The sequence below is a fragment of the Nelumbo lutea genome, chromosome 5 (assembly GCF_056320005.1).
Source record: "Nelumbo lutea isolate HS-2025 chromosome 5, American lotus-T2T, whole genome shotgun sequence".
Taxonomy (NCBI): Eukaryota; Viridiplantae; Streptophyta; class Magnoliopsida; order Proteales; family Nelumbonaceae; genus Nelumbo; species Nelumbo lutea.
The window spans coordinates 39792276-39813615 of NC_142688.1; the positions used below are offsets into that span (position 1 = coordinate 39792276).

At 39.0% G+C, this 21340-nt stretch overlaps 1 protein-coding gene and 1 long non-coding RNA gene across 16 annotated transcripts; one reads left to right on the plus strand and one right to left on the minus strand.

Annotated features, from left to right (window-relative positions):
• Positions 1-690: 690 nt before the first annotated feature.
• Positions 691-19876, minus strand: LOC148851871 (pentatricopeptide repeat-containing protein At3g53360, mitochondrial-like). Of its 15 annotated transcripts, none has more exons than XM_088943526.1 (7): positions 17885-19870; positions 17747-17790; positions 15671-15825; positions 15332-15420; positions 14889-14968; positions 2261-2324; positions 691-1038 (listed from the first exon to the last, which is right to left on the minus strand). In XM_088943526.1, exon 1 carries the CDS (start codon positions 19597-19599, stop codon positions 18043-18045), a length of 1557 nt encoding a protein of 518 aa, XP_088799652.1. In that variant the 5' UTR covers positions 19600-19870; the 3' UTR covers positions 691-1038; positions 2261-2324; positions 14889-14968; positions 15332-15420; positions 15671-15825; positions 17747-17790; positions 17885-18042. The 15 variants fall into 15 exon arrangements, 14 of the variants coding, with proteins under 14 accessions (XP_088799652.1, XP_088799658.1, XP_088799650.1 ...); XM_088943532.1 differs by lacking the exon at positions 2261-2324 and adding an exon at positions 15053-15243; XM_088943524.1 differs by lacking the exon at positions 15332-15420 and having other exon boundaries at positions 17885-19876.
• LOC148851872 (uncharacterized) lies at positions 19826-20966 on the plus strand. The gene is made up of 2 exons (XR_016098978.1): positions 19826-20299; positions 20597-20966. It is a non-coding gene; the product is annotated as an uncharacterized LOC148851872 (long non-coding RNA).
• The last annotated feature ends 374 nt before the right edge of the window (positions 20967-21340 follow it).

The window sequence follows — 21340 nt, forward strand, 5'->3', positions numbered from 1 at the left end:
AACGAGGAAAATCTGAAACATTGAAATCATAACTTCCTCACAAAATGTTTCCTTAAATTCTTTCTTTTTTACAAATCAACAACCTTGTAATTATAGCTTGTTTTAATCATAGTTTAAAATGTCCCTAATTTTCCTAATATTTCCACAACATATTTCCATTTCAATGGGCAACAATACGAAAATTTATTGGAATTGACATTTCCTCAATAAACACTATTAGCCCTATGTAGAGTACAAGAGATAGTTTCCATGGCATTCAATCTCCACTTCAATGGGTAGCAACATGAAATTTTTCTAGAATTGACACATTCCCCAATTAACACTACCAATACTACGTGGAGTCCAAGAGTTAGTATTATAACATAAGTTGGGGAAATTTGTAGGTATGTGAACTAACAATGTCATGTTGCTACCCATTAGGTAGCTCAATATTCATCTTAAACATGACTGCCTCTTAGGGCTAGCTCAATATTCATCTTAAACATGAAGTCAAATATTGGTTTTTTGTTACAACCATTTACATTTTCTATGGGTTAAAATTTTACATTAACTCATTCTATAATGAACATCTAAATCTTAAGGTTTATAGGGCAACTTGAGAAAGTATTCCTTTGTCTATAACGTTAATGTCTTAGCTTTGTTTAATGATTTGAAACAAAATAATAATTTAAAAAGGTGTGCCTATGCTTCTTTTATCATTTCATAAAATATCATTCTATATTTTGCATATTTTACAATGTTTCCACCATGCCTATTAAATTTTACAATATTTCCATATGATATTTCCGGCATGTTTCTTATATTTGCATGACTAACATTTCCACCGACATTGACATTTTAAACCTTGGTTTTAATACAAATAGTTATATCAAAGATCCGAACAAAGATTTTCATAGTTGCAGGTGGAGATCCCTCGCTTGTCAAATAGTACTGTCAAGAAGGGTGAATCATATTGAACATAGATTATCAAGCTTCTTGATCTCAGCAAGAAGCTTTTTCTTGCAAAATTTCCCCCACATATGCCCTATCAACTAGTACCTGAAAATACAAAAAGGATAGCCCGTGAAAATGTTAACCAATAACAAGTGTTCATATAATGTAGTTGTACTCTTCATAGAAAGCAATATAGATGAACACAGGAAACACAAGAAACACAACACTTCATACTTATTCGCAAGCTGGGGCAAATGTAATCAATCCTTTAAAGCTAACTGAATTCATTCAGAATTAATTTTGTTTTTCCTGGAATGTATTGTCCAACCTGGACTGGATTGGACTGGTTCAATTCAATGGACCGAATATTTGTTGAACCTGGACGGGATTGGACTGGTTCAATTCAATGGACCGAATATTTGTTGAACCTGGACGGGATTGGACTGGTCCAATTCAATGGACCAAATATTGACGATTTTTCATTAGTTAATGTACACCTTAATATAAAGGTGACAAGTGTAGGAGATCCCTACTGCTCCTTTGTGACTATTTACATATGTATGAGTGGGCATCTATCACAGACTGAATGAAAGTGTACAAGTATTAAGAAAGTGTAAGAGATTCTGAGTCCGGGGGGAAGATCTCAATCACATGGGCAAATACTCCTGATTTTAGCCGAAGAAATCATTGAAAGGTAAATTGTAACTGCTGTAAACTGATTAATGAATAATAGAGTCAGCCTTAGAACTCTCAAAAAAAAATCTAATTGTAGACAACAGATCCAGATCCCTGCTTATAAGCGTGGATGATCATCACGGCTAAGTGTGTAGCACAAATCATTAGAAGACAAGTTTGCTAAGAAAGAGGTGTAGTGACAGCCTGGCAGGAGAGAACAAACTCTTCATGGTCCTTCTTCCTCATTCATTACTTTTAAGGTTGATTAAGACCCTAATGAGCATGTATAGTAGGACATTTTGTGCACATGCAATTAATGGATCCTACCTTGAAAATTTCAATCTTTAAAGGTCAAACCCATTAGAGAACCCTAGTCATCTGATTTTCAGAATCAAATCTAAATTCAAGCATGTACAGAAATTAGAAATTTGTAAATATCAATTTTGCAGCATCAGATACTTAACTCAGATCAACTAAAGCCTTATGGCAACTATTTGGGATTGGCTAATCACATTTTGTTTAACATCCTACTCTATAGAAGGATTTTTAGTAGGTGAATCAGATATTTAGTTCATCAAATATGAACAAAAATTTAGAATTTAGAGGTATCTACATCATAGTAAATAGACAGCTTGCAAGGTTATAAGATTACCAAGAACAAAACTATTGCATAGTACTTGAGAACTTCAAGATTCATCCGAACATTGTCTAAGCTCCTAAAAACCATTAGAGACAGGAGTTAGTTTCAACAACTCAATATTTGAGCTTATAACAAAAGGAAGTAAGAAACTATATCTGAAAAGCCTAGAAGTTTCCAAGCCAATTCAGAAAGCATCTATGAGTACTTTGATGATTACATGGGTTGAGCAGATGAAGAACTGGTCTTATAGTTGAGATGATTACTAGAGAAGTTTAAATGGCACAGGAATATTTCATATGGAAACTTACTTTGGGACAGAAAATGGACTCCCCATGTTCTTATCTCCACCCTCGAAATCAAATTTCAGCCTAAAACACTTTATATAATGTGTTCAAAATAAACCCTTTTGTGGGTAACTTTAAAATTACAAGATTGAAAGTTCAATGGCTATGGAAAGCCCTGATAAAAGGACTCCCCATGTTGAGGATGCTGGGTAGATGGTTTTGGTTTATGGGTGCAATTCAGCCAGCACCATCCCTTGATAGGTTCTTTTTTACCTCCTTCTTGCAGAGTTGTTAAGTAGCATACAGTGAACAAAGGGGCAAATCACAGCAGATCTGATTTCAACCACAGATCCCTAATCCCTTACCAATTTAAATTGAAATATTTGTTGTTAAAGGCAAGGTTGGTCGAGCGAGTCCAAGTTTGGATTGTATGGACATTGACAGTTTCATCACAAGCACAGCGAGAGAGAGAGAGAGAGAGGCAGACTCACACTCACAGAGATCACTATCTGAGTGCAGTTTCAAATTGGTTGCTGCAAATTAATGTATAAGATTTGGGGCTGATCTAATTATCCAAATAAGGTGTCATATATAAGATTTCTGTGTGCAGACCATAATAATACAGTTGCATCCAACATGAGATATTATCCAACTCACCAACCAAAACCTCTATGACACTACCACATTAACTGGGAGCATGGCGGGTTCAGGTTAACACCAAAAGCATGCTGAAGCTGTTGATGAGATCCCTATTGATATTCCTTGGTTTATGGGTCCTGTAGATTTAAATGTATCCCTAGACCCAGACTAATGCAGTGCTGCTTTGCCAAATTTCCAGTACTTAAAAAAAAAGCTTTCAACTGTTGAGGCAAAGTCCAACAAGCAAATCCTAGAAGAAATTAAATGGGCCCATGCCCATACCCCTCCCAAGCAACTCATCATGGGAACCTAGCCTGCTTGGTGCTTACCCTGTGGAAATCCATCAACTGTATTATCTAGTTTGACTAAGAATAATTGTAATGACTTGGCTGATGCATTGGCAAACTAATTAGTGATGCAATCAATCTGATTCTCAACTGCTTAGTGCTTATGTATACTGGATCTGAGTTCAGACAAGTGCAATGCAAGGGTCATGAATCAGAGTGAAAACAAGATTCATAAAATCATGAGGTGATAGAAATTATGCTTTATGCAGAAGGATGTACAAGGCACTGATATTAGAATGATGACAAACAGGTAATTTACTCAGTCCAGAATTATGACGTTTGAGGTAAGTAATTCATATAGGATCCTTTTACTTGGCAAAAGAGAGACAACATGTTCAGTATATCTATATCGTTATCTTTCTCATGCTTGTATATATCATCAAGACAATTTGGAACAAAGAGAACAGGTAACACTCTAGAGCCACCAACGTCTAATTACTGCTCTCTCTCTCTCTCTCTCTCTCTCTCTCTCTCTCTCTCTCTCTCTCTCTCACGATTTTGGAAATTAGTGTCGCTCAGCATGAAAAAGGCTCAATTATGAAATTTATAGGCTTACAGAAACTAGAGTTTCCCCGCATAAAGTTACAACAGAATAGGCTCATCAATTTCCGTACACCCTAAATCAAGATAATCTTCTGTCAACTCTAGAACCATTGATAATATAAAAGCATGACCGTGACTGTGGAAAAAATACCCTAAATCTATAATACACAAAAGAAATCATGATAACCAAGAAAGTTTCTCCACAATTTAATCACAGAAATGGAATTTTCTGAAGGGGAGTAGACTATAAATTGGCCTAAAAAACAATATAGTAAATCAATCAAAACTGCGGAGACTTCAAGATCACTGCTGCAGAACTCACCATTCCGACCAAAGAAAGTGAAAAAAGAGGAGTCCCAATGAGCACGAGCCACCAGTTCATCAACCACGTTTCCGTACCCTAAGGGCAAACCATTGTGATAGGCCCCCAATTAATTTTACGTATGCCAGGAAGGGGAAAGGTCAGCTTTCGGCCAAGGGGGGCAATAATTGAACATGGGGGAACTTATGGCTGGAGGGAATAAGGAGAGTTTTGTAGCATTTATAGCTTGTCAGTTGGGAATAAGAAGAGTAGCATTTAAAGCTTGTCAGTTGGGAATAAGAAGAGTAGCATTTATAGCTTGTCAGTTGGGAATAAGAAGAGTAGCATTTAAAGCTTGTCAGTTGGGAATAAGAAGAGTAGCATTTATAGCTTGTCAGTTGGGAATAAGAAGAGTGTGGGGCATTTATAAGTTGGCCAGCTGGGCATTTATTATGGAAGGCAGTTGTGCTGTAAGATGTGTATAAGATGGGCCTTTGGGGGATGGAGGAGGCAGACTTTTGTTGAGTACAGAATTCTGAGAGTGCTTGGGAGAGCCGGCGATCTCTCAAAGAACCGACCTACTGTAAATGATCTTCTTTTCTTCTGAATGAATATCAGTTCCCTGTTGATGTGCTAGTGGTTTGGATTCTTCTGTGAGTCTATGAACTGCGTGTCAAATTTCTGGGTCATATCAGTGGTATCAGAGCACGTCTTTCCTCGGCCATGGTGACAACTAAGGAAGTGGCATCGCAGGTGGAGGGTTTCGAAGAACGCCTGTCTTCTCTGCATTTTGGATTTCGTTTGGAGATGGATGGCTTACGCAATGAGTTTCAGCGACTCGATACAGATAAGGTAGCTGCTGGACTTTTGACGATCTCGTCCCTAGAGAACTCGGTACAATCTCTGGAAGGAGGGTGTTCAAGATCTGGTGAGACGATTTGATTTGTTGCTTCAGCAACGAGCCTATTCAGCTCCTTTGTCTGCAACTGACATTGCTCCTCCTTTAGTCACATCGAGTCGTGCGGCTGACAAAGGGAAGAGTGCAGCTTTCCCAACGTCTTCTTCAATGTCAGTGCCGGAACATACTTCTGATCCACTTCCTCGGAAGTTGGAGTTGCCCATTTTTTATGGGGAAAATCCGGACGGCTGGCTTTTTCGCGCAGAGCGCTATTTTGAGATTAATGGCTTGCTTCCGGCGGAACGTCTGTGAGCGGCAGTGGTCTGTTTAGAGGGTGATGCACTGGCTTGGTATTATTGGGAGGATGGTAGGCGACCTTTTCGTAATTGGGCAGAATTCAAGGAACTCCTCCTTGAACGTTTCCAATCAACTCAGGAGGGAAACTTGCAGGAGCAGCTTCTATCATTATGTCAATCCACTACTGTCAAGGAATATCGTCGCCATTTTGAGGTGCTTTCTGCCCCCTTACGTGACCTACCAGAATCAGTCCTTGAAGCAGCCTTTGTGAATGGGTTGCGCCCAGATATCCAGGCCAAACTCCGACAGATGGAACCCGTTGGGCTTATTAGAAAAATGGTTGCAGCCCAGAAAATTGAGGAAAAGAATTGGGCCTTATGGGCCTATCAATCAAGTTCATTTCCTCATGGGCCCGCAACGTCCCTCTCTGGAACCCACTTTAACTCACGGGTTTCGCAAGTGACTACTTCTGTTGTCACCCAACCTGCACGTCCCGCAATCTCTCCTCCTTCATCAGCCCCTATTATTAAGGCCCCGCCTCCTGTTTCAAAAAGATGACTGACAAAGAGATGCAGCAGAAACGTGCAAAGGGTCTATGCTTCCGTTGCGACGAGAAATACAGCCCGAGACATCGTTGTGCTCAGAAATCACTTCAGGTTTTATGGGTTCAAGATGATGTGGAGGAAATTGCTTCTGATGCGTCTAATTGGGACTGCACTTCCGAGGACACTAAAATTGCTCCGGCTCCAGAATCAGCCGCACTTTGTGTTTCGTCTCTTGTTGGGTTGTGTGCGGCAAATTCCCTTAAGGTGTGTGGATGCATTTTGTCACGTGAGGTGGTCATATTGGTAGACTCGGGTGCATCCCACAACTTTATCTCCGAAACTTTAGTGGAAGAATTGAAATTACCCCGCACCCCTACACACGAATTTGGAGTTCAGATGGGAAATGATGATGAGGTGAGAACTTCTGGAGTCAGCCGTCAGGTTTTCCTCAACTTACCTGAATTGGATGTCATTGCTGATTTCTTTCCCTTAAAGTTGGGTTCTACGGATGTCATTCTTGGTTTTCCTTGGTTAGCATCCCTCGGGGACTCAGTGATGAATTGGGGCAACATGTCTATGAAGCTCAATTTGGGAGGTATCCAAGTAAAGTTGTAGGGCGACCCTTCTCTCTGTTCCTCTCAGGTATCTTTGCATGCTATGATGCGTAACTTACAACATGAGGGACAAGGGGTTTTGTTAGAATTAAAACAATTGCAAATAGTGGATTCTCCGTTGAACTCTGTCTTGCCTGCATCCCCGCCAATCTTCGCTTTACTAGATGAGATCAAAGATGTTTTTGACATGCCTACGGGCTTACCCCCTACACGGGCTACAACACATGCTATTGTCTTGCAGGAGGGCACTTCTCCTATCTTTGTTCGTCCTTACAGATATCCTTAATTCCAGAAAGATGAAATTGAACGCCTTGTCTCTGAGACGCTGGCTGCAGGTATTATTTAGCCGAGTACAGGCCCCTACTTGAGCCCGGTCCTTTTAGTCAAGAAGAAAGACAGAAGTTGACATTTTTGTGTGGATTACAAAGCCCTTAACGGTGCTATGGTTCCGAATAAATTCCCCATTCTGGTTATCGAAGAACTTCTCGATGAGCTCCATGGTGCTTCTATTTTCAGCAAAATTGATCTTAAATTGGGCTACCACCAGATTCGGGTCCGTAGTGAGGATATTCCCAAGACTGCATTTTGCACCCACAAGGGCCATTACGAATTCCTTGTCATGCCCTTCGGTCTCACCAATGCGCCCTTGACCTTCCAGTCATTAATGAATACGGTATTCCATGATTTCCTCCGTCGCTTTATGCTGGTATTTTTTTATGATATTCTGGTTTACAGTGCTTCCGAAGCTGCCCATTTGGATCACCTTTGACAGGTCTTCTCTATAATGTGCACCCACCGTCTCTTTGCCAACTCAAAGAAATGTATCTTTGCTCAGCCTAGCATTGAGTACCTGGTCATATTATTAGCGCGGCTGGTGTTTCTGCCGATCCTTCTAAAATCCAGGCCATGGTTGATTGGCCTCAACCATCTTCACCTAAAACTCTTCGTGGTTTTTTGGGACTTACAGGCTATTATCGCCGTTTTGTGTGTAACTACAGTAAAATACCATGGCCATTAACGCAACAGCTTAAAAAGGATGCTTTCTCATGGAATGCGGAGGCTGAGAATGCATTTTAGGAGTTGAAATGGGCTATGACAACCGTACCTGTGTTGGCCCTTCCATATTTTTCCCAACCCTTCTTGATCGAGACGGAGGCATCCGGTGTAGGTCTTGGGGTGGTATTAATGCAGAATAATCGGCCTATAGTTTTTTATAGCCACAAGCTTAGCCCGTCTGCACAGTCAAAAGCTGTCTACGAGCGGGAATTAATGGCCATTGTCTTTGCCATTAAAAAATGGCACCCCTATCTTCTTGGAAGACGCTTTATTGTTCGGACCGACCAGCATAGTCTCAAAGATCTATTGGACCAGCAGATTGTCGAAGGTGAGCATCATAAGTGGCTTCTTAAGCTTATGAATTATGACTTTGAGATTCAGTACAAACCGGGTGCCGATAATACCATGGGGCTGACACCCTATCCAGGGTTCCTACTGAAATGCACTTAAACTCTCTTACAGTCCCTATTTTCCTTGATTTTGATGACCTTAAGGAGCAAGTTGATGTTGATCCTTTCTTGGCCCCCATCAAGCATGCCATACAGCATGATCCGACGTCCTATCCCACCTATTCTTTAGTTGGAGAACACCTATGTTATCATGGTAAGTTGGTTTTGTCGGCTTCTTCCCCTCTTACAGAAGGAGTTTCATTTGGGAGTTGTGGGAGGTCACGCGGGTATCCACCGGACATATAGGCGAATAGCAGCTGAATTTTACTGGCGGGGGATCAAGTATTATGTCTAGGAGTTTGTACAGGCCTGCGATGTGTGTCAACGTAGTAAATATGAAGCCATGTCCCCCGCTGGCCTTTTACAACCTTTACCCTACCTAAACAGATCTGGAAGGATATTGCTATGGACTTTATTGAGGCTCTTCCTAAGTCAAAGGGGTTTGACACAATTATGGTGGTGGTCAATCGTCTCTCCAAGTATGCCCATTTTATCCCTCTCAACTCTCACGGTTGCTCAGGCCTTCCTGCACAACATAGTCCGTTTACATGGCATTCCCCGCTCGATTGTATCTGATTGTGATAAAGTCTTTATGAGCTTCTTCTGGCACGAGCTTTTTACCCTGTAGGGTTCAGAATTGCGTCGTAGTTCAGCTTACCATCCTTAGACAGATGGACAGTCGGAGGTGGTTAATCGTTGTTTGGAGACTTATTTGAGGTGCTTTGCGGCTGATTCCCCCTTCCGCTGGTCTTCTTGGATATCGTGGGCAGAATACAGCTATAAACCTCTTTTCACACTACTGCTGGCATGACACCTTTCAAGGTGGTTTATGGGCGCAATCCTCCTCCATTAATCCGCTATGAGCTTGGCTCTATGGCTAATGCTGATGTTGAAGTTGTTCTCCTTCAGTGAGATGCTATACTTAGGGAGTTGCGTGCTCATCTACACCGTGCACAACAAAAGATGAAAGACTCGACTGGTGTGAGCCTCCATGATGTTAATTTTGAGGTTGGAGATTCGGTATATGTTCGAGTGCGACCTTATCGCCAGTAGTCTCTAGCTCGCCGAGCCAATGAAAAGCTTGCCCCTCGATTTTATGGACCATTTGCTATTGTGGAAAGAATTGGCACTGTCGCTTATAAACTTCAACTTCCTCCAGAGGCAAGGATTCATCCTGTTTTTCATGTCTCACAACTCAAGAAGGCAATTGGCAATCATATCTCTTCTCCTATGATTCCTTCCACTCTGTCAACTGATATGGAAATGCCGGTGAAACCGGCGGCCATTCGAGGGGTGTGTCCATCCACTATGCCTGGAGTTACTGGTCCAGAAGTGCTTATCCATTGGCAGGACCTGCCTGATTTTGAAGATTCATGGGAGCCTTTTGACTTACTTCGCAACCAATTTCCTCATTTCAACCTTGCGGACAAGGTTAGACTTTGGGCGGTGGGTAATGATAGGCCCCCAATTAATTTTACGTATGCCAGGAAGGGGAAAGGTCAGCTTTCGACCAAGGGGGGAAATAATTGAACATGGGGGAATTTATGGCTGGAGGGAATAATGAGAGTTTTGTAGCATTTATAGCTTGTCAGTTGGGAATAAGAAGAGTAGCATTTATAGCTTGTCAATTGGGAATAAGAAGAGTGTGGGGCATTTATAAGTTGGCCAGCTGGGCATTTATTATGGAAGGCAGTTGTGCTGTAAGATGTGTATAAGAAGGGGCTTTGGGGGATGGAGGCAGACTTTTGTTGAGTACAGAATTCTGAGAGTGCTTGGGAGAGCCGGCGGTCTCTCGAAGAACTGACCTACTGTAAGTGATCTTTTCTTCTGAATGAATATCAGTTCCCTGTTGATGTGCTAGTGGTTTGGATTCTGCTGTGAGTTTGTGAACTGCGTGTCAAATTTCTGGGTCATATCACATTGATAGTCCATTTGGCACCCCTACCTGGTTCCAGTCTTCCACATTTCCAGAGTTCCAGAGAGAAAGGTTGCTTTGAGCGTCCAAACAAGGATTTTAGTCTTCAAACCTCAAACAGGGGTTTCAAACGTTGACTCCGAAGGGTTCAGACTTTTAGGTTTTGACTTCAGTCTTGATCTGTTTCAAACTGGACAAGATTTTGGATTATTGGGAATTTGACTTAGGTTTGACTCAAACCGATAAGAACATGGACCAATTTATCTTAGATTAGTTCAACCCAGTAATTATAATGGACCGTCCAAATCTGATTTGATAAGTTTTGAATCGGATTGGATCCAATCCAAAACCAGTCCATTGACACCCCTACCAATAGTCCAATATCTCCTTTCTATACTCTTTTTGATGCACTCCAGATCATAGTTTCTCAACATGTTGAATCTGCAAATAATATCAACCTTAGGGAAAATTTGGAAGTAAATATTTGAAAATAAGTACTTATTGAATAAGTGATTAAAAAATGCTTATTCTAATAAGCACTTATAAGCGTTTGGTGAAAAAGCACTTATTTTAAATAGGGATAGTATAGGTATTTTTAAAATGATGTGGCAGTCCAAGATGGGCCAGAAAGGAAATAAACACTAAATAAGCCCAAAATTTGAGGTTCTAAAATAAGTGTTTATTCTTATTTCAGGCTTATTTCTGAAATACAAATAAGTGCTTATTGGTGTGGTCTTGGCCCAAAATAAGTGATTATTCGAATAAGCACTTACTTTTAATCAGTTCCAAACTTAGCCTTAGATTTGTTACTTGTTGCACTTAAATATTGTTTCTCCAAATTGAAACCTCACATTTTCTAGTAGTCATAAATACCTACTTCCAAAAAGCCAAACTCTAGTCTACATTTAGATTGCAGTCTTCTTCCCAGCCAAGTGGCTAATACTTGTCTTAAAACCAACAGCTTTTTACCATCAACCATGAAATGGTATTTTATTTTATTAACCGTATGATGCAGTAGGGCTGGAACAAACTATTACAAGGGAGAGAGAGAGAGAGAGAGAGAGAGAGAGAAAGAGAGAGAGATCCCAAGGAATCACTCCAAAGGTCATAGAATCACTCTAGGGTTTGTATGAATCACTTCATACAGCAAGAGAGCTCTAAAAAAATCTTCATTCATTCATTAGCTTCAAAAGGAAAAGAATACATCTATTTATAGAGTGACTTGTGTGGCCCAGAATACTGTTCACCATAATTACAAAAATGCCACTCCTTGTCTTGTGCATCAAGAAACACAATAACTTCCTATCTACTAATGCAAATAAACTAAAAATTGAAAGATAAGCACTACTGAGCTAGAGGAACAAGATGCTATAGCCCAAACCTACATGGAACTGGTCAAAATGACGAAAATGCTCCATATTGTCCAAAAATATACCGAAATATAGAAATTTTTAGAAAATTCCAAATTTGATTCTTCAGCTCCTACATTATTCTCCCCTGGTTAAAAAAACTCGTCCTCGAGTTTTGAAGACCTTGAGGATGAAAGTTGATGACAAAAGGAGTAGTAATTCCCATAGCCACTTCAACACACTTGGGTTGTAGAGTAGATGTCACACATAGCTATAAATGGATCATGAAAGTAATGTATGCCTGAAATAATACCTTCCATAACATTCATTATTAAATCATCAATAGCATTAGCTTCTTGAACACTGACATCATCAATCAACCTATCTTGTGGTGAATCTTCCCCTTGCTTACCACACTATGAAATTTCATATCCAAAATCTCATTGCACCATTTGGAACTTTCCTTCAACCTCTAGTTGAAAAATCTCCATCTCTATGTGTTCGGTTACCCTTGGTTCTTCAACAAACTCTTGAATTTCTACCATTATTGATGTTGGTGGAACTTGTGCTATGTTAGTTTGTAAATATTGAATTGGTTCCAGTTGAACTTGTAAGGTAAAGTCATGACTTGTTTCTTTATTATCATCTACTACAACCAACGTGTTTGCATCTTGCACCCAAATTTCTTCAACCTGCTCCACTTCTATCTCTTCTTGATCATTAACCTCAAGTTGACCATGGGTGCTGGAAGTTCCTTCTTCAACAATTCTAATCTTTTCTTGGTCCACACCCTTTTGATCTTTAATGTTTACAACTTCTATAGGTTGAAATTCTTCATTCACAACTTTAACTCTAGGACGAGCATTGACATGCAAGAAATCATCCTCTTTATCTTCAACTTTGTACTTTCTTCTCCTTGGCTTCAAATTCTTTGTTGTAACCAACTGTTGCTTCTCTATCTTGAGAGCCAATTCAAAGGCATGATCTAAATCATGAATCTGAATTGTAAACTGATTTGTGCCTTTCATTTTCTGTAATGTCACATCTAATATATAATTCATCAAACTTATACATATATTAAACTACAGATAGCATACCTTGCTTGAGATTAATCAACTCCACATATAGATCATCATGGAAGTATTGTGGAATGCACTTTTCTTGCAAATACCTCTTGATCTCTAACCATGTGGTAATAGGAAATTCACCTCTATTTTCTAGACGTTGCTCAAGAGTATAACTTTGGCTGTTAGGGCCCAATAGCCTATGCTGTTTAAGAGTTTCTGGGTTAGGCACGTTCTCGGCAATTCACCTATTCACGCCCATGTTTTTGTTTTTGGTCAAGATAAATTATGGGGAAATTATTAATTTACCCACTCTCATGGTAACGTGGCATTCCCAAAAACTCTCTCAACAGTATAGGTTGTTGGCCCCCAACAACCAAAGTTTTTCCTTTTCTACCATATTTAGCAATACCTGTAAGCTTCATGCGTGTAAATCTAAATCTTTGTTTTTCAAACATATCATGTCAATTGAAATATTCTTCTAGTATAGCAATCTAATCAAAGAATGCTTGTTAGTCTTCATCTCCATTGAAATTAGGCACTTCCCTTATCTTATAACATTCTTGAAAACCTTACTCCTAGAGTCGACATCACTAGATCTACTTTCTTCCACCAACTTCTCATGTAAATCAACAATAGACCCTTCATATGGTTCAAAAACCCTATAATCATTGATTTTAAACCCATGAGATTGTTTAAATGATACCCTAGGCCTATAAAATCGGTCGCTTTGTGAGAACATGGTGACTAACCATTAGCTCTGATACCAAAACTGATGTAGTAGGGTTAGAACAAACTATCACAAGAAGAAGAAAGAGTAGAGAAAGAGATAAAAGAGAGAAATCCCAAGGAATCACTCCAAGGGTCCTAGAATCACTCTAGGTTTGTAGGGATCACTACATATAGCAAGAGAGTTCTAAAGAAATCTTCATTCATTCATTCATTAGCTTCAAAAGGAAAAGAATACATCTATTTATGGAGTGACTTGTGTGGCCCTGAATACTGTTCACTATAATTACAAAAACTGCCATTCCTTGTCTTGTGCATCAAGAAACACAATAACCTTCTATCTACTAACGCAAATAAACTGAAAATTGAAAGACAAGCACTACTGAGCTAGAGGAACAAGATGCTATAGCCCAAGCCTAAATGGAACTGATCAAAATGACAAAAATGGGCCATATTGTCCAAAAATATACAGAAATATATAAAATTTCACATGGGCCCAAGACTTAACAAAAATATGTCAGGATACATAAATAACAGCCCAAGATTGACTGTTCGTCAGAAAACCAAAGAGAATTACCATGTCACAAATTTCACATGGGCCCAGTATCCCAATATGAAAGAAGAAGAAGAAGAAGAAGAAAGAGCAAAAAGAGAAATGCCATTGCTTCCTCACCCAACTATGCCCCCAAATAACCATTAAGGACAACAGTCCAAGAAACAACATCTCTTTCCAACATTCTGTCTAACACCTTACGAGCCTCCAATAATTTACCAACTCTCACATAACCAGAAATCAAAATATTACGTCTAGAACATTGAAATCAAATCATTATCTACAAACGTCACAGGAGCTCCTAAGTATTTAACAACTCTTGGGTTTTGTGTAGAATGGGAAACACGTAATTTGTTCAAAAACAAGCAATCTTGGCAAAAAAGATGGTTGAAATTGAGTAATGTATAAGAAGGCAGGCAAAGCATTGCAGGGATTAGCCATTTTCATGGGAACACAGACAGTTTGAATCTATTAATCCCTGTTCCTATTACATTAAGTGAACAAAAAGAGAAGAATCTGATATATAGAGAGCTCTCACCAGATACCGCTGCAAATTGTGTGTGTGTGTGTGTGAGAGAGAGAGAGAGAGAGAGAGTCAAAGGAAGAATGAGAATGGGCAGCTTGGGGCACAATTATTTCTCATGCTGTAGGCTGCCTCAATTTTTGTGCCATTGGTCCCTTTTTCATTCTAAAAAGAACGAGGCCCATGGCAAGAATTTTGTATCCAACGCTTGCATATTATTCATTATTGCCTAAGAATGAAAAGAATGAAACCCATAGAAGCGAACCAAACATGGCCATGGAGTAACATCTTTCAAAATAAAGTCCTGTTGTCTTTGTTATACATCATTTGTAAGTCTACATTGCAGAGTTTCATTTCTATTGAAGAAGCCAAAAGGAAAAAAAAAAAAAAAAATTAAGAGTGCTAACTAAGAAGCTAAAAAAATAAAAGCAGTGGAAGAACTAAGGCCATCTTATATAAGTCTATTACACTCAAGAAACAAAGGCATACACAGATAGGAAATTTCAGAGATGAAGGAGTTTATATATTTTCTACCTTGTTGTGGCAATGAGTTGTCACATTGTCAGGATGGTCATTTCCTGTGACATTGTTTTGTTTGGTGCCTTGAGGAAGCCCTGCCAATTACAGATAGAATGGGTTAGTATATTGAGGCAGACATTTTTAAGTGGACATGGGGTGGGTCAAGTAAGCATCCTCACCTTGTGCCTTTTCTTTTATTCGGTTTAATGAAAGCCACATGTAAACAGGGGAAGGTTTCTATGTGCATTATTCATGCCTGGCCTGGAGATTCTTATTTAAAGACTTGACACATAATAGTAGAATCCCTTTTTTTTTTAATTAGAAGCAACAATAGATGTGTGGCTTACAAACACAACTAAACCAATGATATCTGAAATCCAATTTAATTAGTTAGACATGACATGAATAAAGTACTATTTTGGTCCAAAAAAAAGTGTATACTGTGAGCTTCAACACACCTATGAAATTCTGCCTGCTCTTGTAATCGTAGATCTTGTCAATGATATAGCATATACAAATTTATGCTAAATAAGAGACACAATGATTCCTGTGTAGTTGTTAGGCTAATCAGCAAGCAAAAACTAACTATATAATTAAAAGCAATTGATGCCAAATAAGAGAAAACTAACCTATTCATACATATTTAAGTGAATCTCAATTTAAACCACCGAACAGTAGGCAGCGTAAAATATTAGATTAGGAAGTGTGAAATATGACAATAGAAAAGTAACCTATCATACAATTTGAAAAGAAGAAACTTTGAGGGCATAGCCAGGAATTTTTTTTCATGAGCCTACCTAGGGTTTAACATTTTTTTAGATCATGTTTGTGCTGGACTGTTTGTAACCAAATCCACTTATATATCTGCACACAGCACACCCATCTCTTACTCTCTAATCGCTGTCTCTGTGTCTGCTACATTTTTGCCCATGTGTAAATACTAGTCTCCGCACTAAAAAACATATTTAAAACATCAATCACTTATAATATGATTTATATTATATAGAACTATAATGCATAATGGAGTTCAAAAAAAAAGGAGTAGATAGCCCATATGTTGTAAAAGGATTTAATAAAGTAAACATTTACGTTTGTATGTTACAAGTATCAACTATCCCTAGGAAGCCAGTGTATCCTGTTTCTTAGTTCAGCTTGGCATTTCCCTCATGATTTATGTACTTCTTGTCAGAAGAATTATATATGTTATATACTTATACTATATTTATAACATATGTTATAAGATTCACTGTCTGTAGGAAGCCTGTGAATCTTGTTTTCTACAGTTAGGAGGCCTTATCTATCTATGTCAAGACTTTGGCACAAAAAGGTAGGAATTCATATGCATAATGCTGAACCAAATGGAAACTTGAGTATGCAGGCAACTGACAGGCCACCAAAACATTCCAACATAGCAATATGGAATTGATATCTAAGAACCTACATTCGAATTGCTATGGATTATAGTTTCCTGGTGAGTAGGGGTGCCAATCGACCGGTTTTGGTTTGGATCCAATTTGATCCAAACCTTATCAAATCGGATTTGGACAGCCCATTGTAATTATTGGATTGGGCCAATCCAAAATAAATTGGTCCATATTCTTATTGGTTTGAATTAGACCCAAACCAAATTTCCAATAATCCAATTACGAGGCCAAACCCTTGTCCAATTTGAAATCAATCAAAACTGAAAACAGCATAAAATCACTTTTATGAAAGTACTTTTACGAAAAAATTTTTATACAAGCACTTTTATATAAGTACTTTTATGAAAGCACTTTTATAAAAATACTTACAAAATTACTTTTATAAAAGCACTTTTACAGAAGTTTTATAAAAGCACTTTAATAAAAACACTTTTACAAAATTACTTTTACACGAAAGCACTTTTATGAAATCACTTTTACAAAAAAACTTTTACAGAAGTACTTTTATGAAAGCACTTTTATAGAAGTACTTTTATAAAAGCACTTTTATGGAAGCACTTTTATGAAATAACTTTTACGAAAGCACTTTTGCAAAAGTACCTTTATAAAAACACTTCTACAAAAGTACTTTTATAAAATCACTTCTATGAGAGTACTTTTACGAAAGCACTTTTACAAAAGCACTTCTACGAGAGTACTTTTATAAAAGTACTTTTACGAAAGCACTTTTACGAAAGTACTTTTACAAAAGCACTTCTACAAAAGTACTTTTATAAAGATTGTGCTTTTCGAAAGTACTTTTATAAAAACACTTCTACGAAAGTAATTTTATAAAAGTCTGTACTTTTCGAAAGTACTTTTATAAAAACACTTCTATGAAAGTACTTTTACAAAAGCACTTCTACAAAAGTACTTTTATAAAAGTCTACAGAAGTACTTTATGAAAAGTGCTTTTATAAAAGTACTTTTACAAAAGCACTTTTCCGAAGTACTTTCAATAAAGTGCTTTTGTAAAAGCACTTTTATGAAAATATTTTTATAAAGTACTTTTACAGAAGTGCTTTTTCAATGCTAAAAGTGCTTTTATATAATTTTTTTATTTCATTCGGTTTGAATTGGATCTGACCCGATCCATTTACATTTTAATGGATTGGATTGGATTTGGTTTGTATTGGATTTGGACTGGATTGGGTCCAGTCCATTTATAAGTGGGGATTCACATAGGACTGGATCGGGTTGGACGAAATCCATCCGATTGACACCTCTACTGGTGAGAGCTCACCTGTCTCTGGAGCTCTAGAGGGTTTTCAACAGATTGAGAAAGGTAAAGGAAGCTTCATTACGGCTTCAAAATACCAAGACAGCAAGCAATAGATTGTGCTCAAGCTCTTGGGTCTTGAAATGAATAATAATAAAATAACAGGCCTTAAATCATTAAGAACAACAGACCTGTCCCTAGATCTGCAAGGAGTTTCTGACAGATCAAGAATGACCTGCCCATGACCAAGGAAGAGGAAGAACATGTAAATAACAGAACACAACAAAATAATAGAGAAGAAAGAAATGAATATCGAGAGAAAATCTTACAAAGAATATACGAAGACAGGAGCAGGCGAGTATCTGCAGTTTATGGATATGGCAAGCAATACAATGAGAACACTCTGTAACATGCCAGAGGAGCTCTTGCATGAGAAGAACTGCAAGCAAGAGTTAGAACAATAGCACATTCGCCAACAGATAGCTTTTCAATTCAAAAAATCATTTATTTCACTTGTCTCAAGAGTCCATTCCTTGATGTTGTTTGTAAGTTCAAATAATGTCCTCTGGATCTCATCTATTTGCGGATGACTCCAGTGTGCAACTAAAAAGGAGTGTATCTGGTTACCCACTTCAATCCAGCTAAAACCAGGCTCCTTTTCCATTCCTTTCTCTTTAACCGAGCGCCTCAGGCTTGCAACCATATCCCATCTCCCACTTGCTGCATAGATGTTGCAGAGCACAAAGTGAGCTTCTCTGTCACAAGGCTCCAATTGAAGAAGCCTTGAGGCAGCTAACTCTGCTTGTTCCACCTGACCATGGACTCGACAGGCTCCAAGAATTGTCCTCCAAACAGAAGGGCCTAGATTGAATTGGGTATCCCTGATAAATACTTCTACTTCACGTAGCTTACCAGCACGTCCTAACAGATCAACTATGCAAGAAATGTGTTCTTCCTCCGGTTCAATCCCATAATCTTGCTTCATGCATCTGAACAGGTTGAGACCTTGGTACACCATCCCCGAGTGCCTACATGCAGACAGGAGAGAGAGGAATGTAATGGCATCTGGGGTCTCACCCTCTTCAAGCATCTTCTTAAAAAGTCCGAGGGCTTCTTCACCTTTTCCTTGTTGGGAGTATCCTTTCAGAAGGGAATTCCATGATACAAGGTCAGGATTAGCAATGTCCTTGAAAGCAGCTTCGGCTTCTTCCAAGCAACCACATTCTGAGTAGAACCCCACTAGTGAATTCTTGACATTAATGTCGGGAAGAAGGCCCAATTTCAAAGCTGCTGCAATAAATAGGATACCCTGAGAGAAGGAAGTCAATCTCCCGCATGAACTGAAAATAGTGGCAAAAGTGAATTCGTTTGGCAACTGGCTGTTGTGCCTCATCATAGTGACAAATATCTTCAAGGACTCTTCTTCATTACCTGGCTGTTGAGCATGGCCTGAGATCAACGCAGTCCATGAAACAACATTCACTCGAGGCATAGAGTCAAAAACAAGCTTCGCTTTGTGAAACCAGCACCATCTAGCATAGAAGGTGATGAGAGCGTTCCCAACTGAAAGGCTCGAGAGGATGGCTGTCTTGGTGGAATACCCATGAAGCTGTTCACCCAGACTTGGGTTTCTCTCAAGGCAATAACTAGAGGACAGGAGACTTGAAATAGTATAACAATCAGGGTCCAAATCTAAATCAGCATAATTGTTGTTCCGGTAATAAGAATAATAGAACCGCATGCTTTTGAAATATTGGAAGGCCATTTCATCCCTTCCATTCCGAACACAGCCTGATATAGTTGAATTCCAGAAGACCACGTCTAGCACAAAATGTTGCTTTGCACTTGAAGTTGCAATTTCATCGAACAAATGGCATGCAGCATCAACAATTCCACACTTGCTGTAGGCGTTTATTATACATGCTCCCACATGAAGCCTAGTGAGATTGCCCAATTTAAGAGAAATAGAATGAACCGCCTTGGCCAATGCGGCCGACTTGGTGCTTATGCATTGTTTGAGAACCAAAGAGAGATGCTCAGTCATTTGATTTACAAATTCATATACAAAATAACATCTTCACCATAAAACCACTCAACCACCAACTATTGCACTCGTTACCCACCTACAGCCTACCAACTAGCATTTATACCATCTCCAACATAGATGCATCAACTGTTGCACTTATTGCCTTGAAATTATTAGGTTCCTAAACTTGTCGATCCCTTCTACCAACCAGTGCATATAACCCGCTTCAGGTTGGTTCAGGTGTAAGATTTCTGAGCATGAACCCAAAAACTGTGGGTGCGCATCCCCCCCCCCACACACCGTTAAGCGAGACGGTTCAGGTTACTAAACGCGTGTTATGACACACGCGCATTAAGCGAGACGCGTGCGGAACCCATTTCACGCCGTGAATTTTCACACCTCCGTTAATTCCTCTTTTGCCCAAAAGCGTTTCTTCTTCCCATATTCTTCCATTCTACTTCGAACTGAAATTCTTGATGCCGAACACCTATCGTGACCCACTCACCGGAGATTAGTTCGGTCGAGTTCCGCCAACAGACTTCGACGGCCATACTGGCAGGAGGTAAGTACTCTGTAAGTTTTTCTCATTTCTTATATATATTCTTCCATTCTACTTCGAACTGAAATTCTTGATGCCGAACACCTATCGTGACCCACTCACCGGAGATTAGTTCGGTCAAGTTCTGCCAGTAGACTTCGACGGCCATACTGGCAGGAGGTAAGTACTCTGTAAGTTTTTCTCATTTCTTTTATATATATTGTTTTTCTCATTCTTTTTCTAACATTCAAATATCTGAACCCGCTGGTATGGGAGACCCCTAACGCCGCTTCAAATCCTTGACACCCCCAGAATTAGAAAGCCCTCCAAAATTTGAAACTCTCCAGTCATAAGCAATTAAAATTCATATGGTAAACAGTAGTTTAGAAGGAAACATAATTGCCATGCTAGGAACTGTTGGTGTGTTTCAACACTTTGACTATAAGAGGATATGGCTGACAATTTGTGTTGATGCAGCATGGAGCAATCTACATGTCAGATGAAGATCGGGAGCAGGATTATAAAGAGAGAAGCCATAGGTCTGAGTTCTTTCAGCAGTTGGTCCTATCAACCATTTTCTAAAACCCTTTGCAACTTGAGTGGGTTATCATAAAAAGTACCAAAGAAATGCAATGATATCTTCGAAACACCTTATTTATTGCTCATGTATGCATTTAGGTAGCTGCTATGTCTGGAAGAGGGATTTTGGTAATAACCAAAGACGGTATTTCTACTGTTGTAGCAAGACAATGTATATTTATCTGTATATATGTAGTAGCAAGAGTCATAATGTTGTGTACCAAGTATTCAATAGATATATACTCTCATCAGTTGATGCCCCTTTAAATCTTTGCTTTCCATTGTTGTTACATGATCTTTGTAGGTATGGCTTCCAGGTCTAAGGTTGCATTTGGCATTCCTTGTTTTAAAGACTCCTTTTTGCCGTTAAAATGCCCCAACGCCAAAAAGAGGTAAATCCTTGAAATAAGGAAAGGCAAATGAAGCCTAAGACTTTAAAATTTTTAGCATTGCTAAAACCAACTGCCTCTTCCGAGAGAGAGATCGTATTATAGTGTAGATACTAATAAAGAGAGACAGAACATTGACAAAGAACCTTTAATATTTCATGAGAGAATACATGACAATCCAAAGGGAATTGTGATCAAATTCATTTGTTGCAACTGATCTCTCAGCTTCAGCAGTGCCCTCTTTTTCTGCTCT